Source organism: Sebastes fasciatus, unplaced genomic scaffold (assembly GCF_043250625.1).
Source record: "Sebastes fasciatus isolate fSebFas1 unplaced genomic scaffold, fSebFas1.pri Scaffold_126, whole genome shotgun sequence".
Lineage (NCBI taxonomy): Eukaryota > Metazoa > Chordata > Actinopteri > Perciformes > Sebastidae > Sebastes > Sebastes fasciatus.
This window is the reverse complement of record NW_027428162.1, coordinates 1-6,470: the sequence shown is the minus strand read 5'-3', so window position 1 is coordinate 6,470 and position 6,470 is coordinate 1. Positions and strand designations below refer to the sequence as shown.

Below are 6,470 nucleotides of genomic sequence, written 5' to 3'. Positions count from 1 at the left end.
TAGTGACTACATTTATTTTTAATATTAATTTTGCTTCTCTTAATGGCATATTTATTTATTTATTTATTTATGTTTGTTTATTTATTTTTGATTTTGGCAGGTTCTGTCCTCCATAGCAAGTGGCATAAATAAAATACTAAAGAACACACGTTAGTACTCATGTACAGTACTTGAGTAAATGTACTTAGTTACTTTCTCTGGATGTCACGGTGATGAAGAGAAACTCCTCTGACTGTCAGTCTGGATGATGTCATCACAAGTCCCCGCTCTGCTGCTGTGACATCATCTGGTGACATCACAGCGCTGACAGCGAGGATCCTCCCTGAATGACCTCAGACCAGCAGCCCGTCGTCTCCGAGGGAGTGACCTCACTGACGGATTCCCATCGACACCCTGTTGATGGGAATCCGTCACATTCTTCTACTGTATCCCACAATGCAAAGCGCTGGACCGCTACAGGCTCCGGTTACAACAACAACAGCCAGAACCGCCTCCTTCTTTACATGTTTCATCCCCAAATTCACTTCAGAGAGTTTCTGAGGAGAGAAATCAGCTGTGTAGATTTAGAATATCAACGGTTTTACGATATTAGACAGAGAATCGAACATTTGCTCCGACATTTTCAGAGTTTCGAAGCTCCACAAACGGCCGTGACGGCTCGCTATAGCGCCTGCCGGGGTCGCTGCCTCTCCGGGGTCGCTGCCTCTCCGGGGTCGCTGCCTCTCCGGCCGGGCGGTGACGCTCACAGACTGAGATCTGTCTGGAGCTCTCTAGAGACCGGTCTGTAGACCAGAGGCTGTTATTGACCTGTTTAAACATCACAACACTAATGTTCATTATTAAACTAACAAGAATCTGTGATTATCTGCAAACTATCTTCACTTTCTTTCAGACTTTTTTCTGACATTTGTTTTTTTACTTTTTTCAGACTTTTAGTCAGACATTTTTGGACTATTTTCAGATATTTTTCAAACTATTTTTCAGCACATTTTGGAAAATTTGTCGGACTTTTTTCAGGCTTTTTATGACATTTTTGGACTTTTTTTCAGACAATTTTTAAAAAATTTCAGAATTTGTTTTTGACCTTTTTTTCGAAAAATGTTCTGACATTTTATGGACAGTTTGGGACATGTGTAGGACTTTTTTCTGTTTTTTCTGACTTTTTTGGACATTTTTTGGGACTTTATTCAGACATTTATTGGACTTTTTTTTTTTACTTTTTTTTGGATTTTTTGGATTTTCATTCAGAATTTTTTTGGACTTTTTTGGACTTATTTTGAATTTTTTCAGATATTTTTCAGGCTTTTTCTGACATTTTTGGAATTTTTTTTCAGACAATTTTAAACATTTTTTAGAATTCTTTCAGATTTTTTCTGACTTTTTTGGACATTTTATGGAAATTTTTTGGGACATGTGTAGGACTATTTTTGACTTTTTCAGACTTATTTTTGACTTTTTTTCAGACAATTATGTGGTTAGTCTGTTAGTAGTATTAGTAGTAGTCTGTTAGTAGTAGTATTAGTAGTAGTAGTCTGTTAGTAGTAGTATTAGTAGTAGTAGTAGTCTGTTAGTAGTAGTAGTAGTAGTAGTAGTCTGTTAGTAGTAGTAGTATTAGTAGTATTAGTCTGTTAGTAGTTTTAATCTTGAACGTGTCCCTCCGTCTCCGTCAGTCCTGGAGATCCTGCAGCTGGTGAAGAAGCGAGACCTCCTGCTGGCCGACACTCACATCCTGGAGCTGGAGCAGGAGTGTAACGAGTCCTCCGCCGCCGAGCGGGGCGCCGCGCCGCAGCCGGAGGACGCCACCAGCCCCGGCGTCAAAGACGGCGGGCGGAGGAAGGCGAAGGACGTGGAGCTGCTGTACGAGGAGCTGCAGAAGGAGCTGTGGGCCGTCGTCAGGGAGTCTCTGCGCTCCCCGACGGCCGGGCCCAACCTGGGCCTGGTGGTGCAGGTGAGGACCGCCGCTGCTGCCGTGGTAACAGGGACGGAGTACTAGGATACTCCAGTGACAGTACTTGAGTACTCACCTGTCCGTCTGTACAGGTGCTGCAGCAGGAGGAGCAGGCGGATAAAGACTGGGCCCTCAGCAAGGCGGCGGCCCCCGGGGGCCCGAGGCCTCGCCGTCTGAAGCAGAGGTGGAGGGAGGCGGTGGAGGAGGCGGCCGACAGCTCTCTGCCTCAGAGGGCCGAGTTCACGGCCGGCGAGCTGGTTGGGTACCTGGACCGGCTCCGAGCCCGCGTGGTGGAGGACCTGGGCGCCGCCAAGAGGAACGTGTTGTCCATCTACCCCGAAGAGTACACGCCCTTCCAGGTGAGACCTCAACCGTTCCCTCTGAAGAGCTGCTCACAGGTCTGACCTTTCACCTGACCATGCCCTCTGACCTCTGACCTCTGACCTCTGACCCGTCAGGTGTACGTGCAGAGCTACCACCAGGCAGTTGCTAGGCGACTGGAGGCCATCACTGACAACCAGCTAGAGATCACTGACATCTACTCGCTGCTGGACTGGCTGCACAACATCTACAACAGGTAGGAACATGGAGGTGCAACCAGAGGAACCAGAGGAACCAGAGGAACTGAACGTCACCATCTTGGTTTTTAGCCGTCTCCATCTTGTCACACAGGATTGGTTCTTAAAAAGGTTCTTGTTCTTCTGCTCCTGTGTAACTACGTGCACGTCACGTTGTGTGTGTGTGTGTGTGTGTTGTTTCAGAGACGTTCTGGGGACGGTGTGTATCACGAGTCCTTTCAGCCGCTCTCAGCTGAGTCCTCTGCTGCCTTCAGAGACGGTGGACCGACTGGAGCTGGACTGTCTCAACTCTGTCAGGGTGAGACGCTGAACTCTCTTTATTCATGTAAACACAACAACCAGATATCAGAGCAGGAGAAACCTCCGAACAATCTAGGGCTTCAGTTTGGGTTTGACTCAGTTAAAGAGTAACGAGTGACGGAGTGTTTAAAGTTTATTCTGACTCAATAACACAATAACACCGTCCTGCTGACTCCAACGCTCACTAGTGGATTAATACGCCGCTGAAAATAGTCCCCGACTAACACTCCCTCTGGTGATCCTGGAGAGTGAGTGACGGCACATGTTGAGAGAAACTAAGATTCTCTTCAGCCGTCGTTAGAAAAAACAAGACAACTATAGTGTTAGCTAACGTGCCTCCACTAAACACGTCACCATGGTTACCAGGAGGAAAGAGGTGTGTCTGGTTGGAAGGTGTCTTTTAAAGGTCTGGAACCACGTTATTATATTATTCTATTAAAGGTGAGGTGTGTTTGTTTTGACGCCCGGCTCCTCCCTGCTGCAGGCCAAAGTGACCACGGAGCTGAGCCAGGTCCTGGACGAGGAGGAGAAACGATGGATGGAGACGCTGCACATCGAGGAGTATCAGATCACTCTGGCCAAGACCGTCATACAGGTACCCCCCCCTCTCCTCCACTCTGTTACCATGGTTACTGCAGGTGTGTGTGAGCAGAAACACCTCCCATCTGTGTTTCCTGTCTGTTTTAAATAAAGGTTATTCAATGAAGACTGAAGGGTTACATAAAGGTGGATTCCGCTGTGTTTAAATACGCTGATTGTTTTCTGAGTGTTTCCTTCAGCTGAAGCCAACGACAACAACGAGCACTTCCTGTTCACACACACACACACACACACACACACGCACACACGCACACACGCACACACACACACACACACACACACACACACACACACACACACACACTTAAACATAATTTATCTCCCATTGAACCAGCTGCTGTCCTCTAGTGGCCAAAGACAGTATAACAGGAGGCTCACTCAGGGACAGTTTGAGTGTCCAGTGAAATGGACCAAGTGTCCTTGAACGCACCAGCAGGGACGATCACATGATGATGTGATGATTTTATCTGTTCTAAATGTTCCTTAAAGGGAGATTAGTCCAGTATTTAATCCTCTTATCAACATGGGAGTGGACAGATATGCTGCTTTATGTAAATGTATGTGTTTATTTATTATTGGAAATCAATTAACAACACAAAACAATGACAGATATTGTCCAGAAACCCTCACAGGTACTGCATTTATGCATGTGATTATCATAAAGTGTGCATGTCTGTAAAGGGGAGACTCGTGGGTACCCATAGAACCCATTTACATTCACTGATCTGGAGGTCAGAGGTCAAGGGACCCCTTTGAAAATGACCATGACAGTTTTCCCTCGCCAAAATGTGGCGTAAGTTTGGAGCGTTATTTAACCTCCTTCATGACCAGCTAGTCTGACCTGGTTGGTACCGATGGATTCATCAGGTTCTAGAGTTTACTATGATTCCAGGATCTTCACTCTAGTTTTAAAACTGAACCGCTACAACCTATAAAGTCGCGAGTCACATTAATGCGTTAAAACTGATTTGCGTTACCGAGTTATTATGGCGTTAACTTTCACAGCCCTAATATAGATCTAACCCTCCTGACTGTGTTTGTTGTCTCAGAGGCTGCAGGTGGATCTGGAGCGGTCTGCCTCCATCAACAGGAGTTTGGGCTCCAGAGTGGCTCAGTGCAGCCTCAACGGCCTCGCCGACTTCCTGTACAGGTACACAGACAGCTCCACTGGCTTTCTGTTTAACCCTTTACAGGTTAGTAGTGATAAATAATCAGGATTATGACGCTCGTGTTTGTAACTGTTTTAGTTTCCAGCGTAAAGTTGAGATGTTCCACGAAGGGATGCAGAGCGGCATGTTTGGAGACAACGATGACGGATACGTGTCCAAAACCATCGCTCTGGTCAACTGCTGCCCTCCGTTCAGGTACGAACTAACAGAAACAAACTCCTGAATCTGAGGACCAACTCGTTGTAATGAGCTGAAACTTTATTCCTTTTCAAAAGTAATTTCTTTTCATTGTATTTGTCATGCAGACAAAAGGAAAAAAAAGTTATTTCGTATGGAAATAATATTCTTAATTTGATGTTTGTTTTTACGTTTGTCTTCAGGTTTCTGTTCTGCAAATGAAAAAATGAAATGTAAACTTTTAAAACTTAAAAAACACAAGTGTCTCCTGCTGTTCTGACAGTGAACTTGGGAGGGAAGCGAACTTACTTATTTCACTTAAGGCTGTCAATCAATTAGAATATTTAATTGTGATTAATAACAAATTAATTAAATTATAATCAATTGTGCATTTTTTATTCATTTATATTCATTTATTTCATTTATAGATTAGTCAAGTATTTAATCCTCTTATCAACATGGGAGTGGACAAATATGCTGCTTTATGCAAATGTTTGTATATATTTATTATTGGAAAACAATTAACAACACAAATCAATGACAGATATTGATCCAGAAACCCTCACAGGTACTGTGAAGACATTTTTCTGACGTTTTTTAGACTTTCTTGGGACATTGTTTTTTACATTTTAGGACATTTTCTCTGACTTTTTTTAAACGTTTTTCTGACTTTTTATACTTTATGTAAATGTATGTATATATTTATTATTGGAAATCGATTAACAACAATGACAAATATTGTCCAGAAACCCTCACTGGTACTGGCCATTCCAGTTTTTCCTCGACAAAATTTAGCGTAAGTTTAGAGCGTTATTTAACCTCCTTCACGCCAAGCTAGTCTGACATGGTTGGCACCGATGGATTCATCAGGTTCTATAGTTTCAGATGATACCAGCATCTTATCATGTTAACTTTGACAGTCCTAGTTTTTTATCTCACGAAATATTCTGCTTCAGTCCATATTTGTTGGCGTTTAGCCTTTCAAAAACAACATTTTCACTGCAGTCAGAAAACTGTTTCATATGATACCAGTATCTTCACTGTAGCTTTAAACCTGAGCCGCTACAACCTAAAAATCACAAGTTGATGTGTTAAAGAAATTAGACGTTAAAATGAAGTTGCGCTAACGCGTTATTATTTTAATAAACGTTTAAATGTTGAGCATCACAAGTTTTTCCTTCTTCGTACTCGTCTAAACTCCGTCCCTCTTACATGTTAAATACTATAAAGTTTGCAGTGTTGAGAGGCTCCTCACAATCTGAGACGTCTCTGAATCACAGCCGACGTGTTGACCCGTAGCGTTAATGACGGCTCTGTCACGCAGTCATCAATGATGTCATCAATGATGTCATCAGTTCCACCTGCGTCCCACAAGTCAAATGTTTGATGTTAAAAAGGTTGATTCAACTTTTAGTTAGAGTTTTTTTTAGTGTTTGTAGACTGAGGTCCTCACCTGGCAGGTGTGTGATCATGGTCCCCGTTTGGTAATGTGAGCGTGTGTGTGTGTGTGTGTGTGTGTGTGTGTGTGTGTGTGTGTATGTGTGTGTATGTGTGTGTGCAGAGGGTTCGTGCAGCGCTGTGCTCAGTGTGATCCGTCGGTCAGCGAGGACTCTCTGCGGCGAGCCAACAAAGCTCTGGATCACATCGTCCAGCAGGGCGTCAGGGTGCTGTCTGAACGCCTCTACGTGCACATCAGGG

The 6,470-nt window shown here is 43.9% G+C and overlaps 1 protein-coding gene across 1 annotated transcript; it reads left to right on the top strand.

Moving 5' to 3' along the window:
* Positions 1-1,630: 1,630 nt before the first annotated feature.
* Positions 1,631-6,466, top strand: LOC141763651 (exocyst complex component 3-like protein 2; the record flags this gene model as incomplete). Its single annotated transcript, XM_074628170.1, has 8 exons — positions 1,631-1,948; positions 2,041-2,307; positions 2,407-2,525; positions 2,710-2,824; positions 3,311-3,421; positions 4,476-4,576; positions 4,674-4,790; positions 6,334-6,466. Coding segments are annotated over 8 exons (1,281 nt in total), but the record flags the coding sequence as incomplete, so codon positions are not given.
* Between the last annotated feature and the right edge of the window lie 4 nt (positions 6,467-6,470).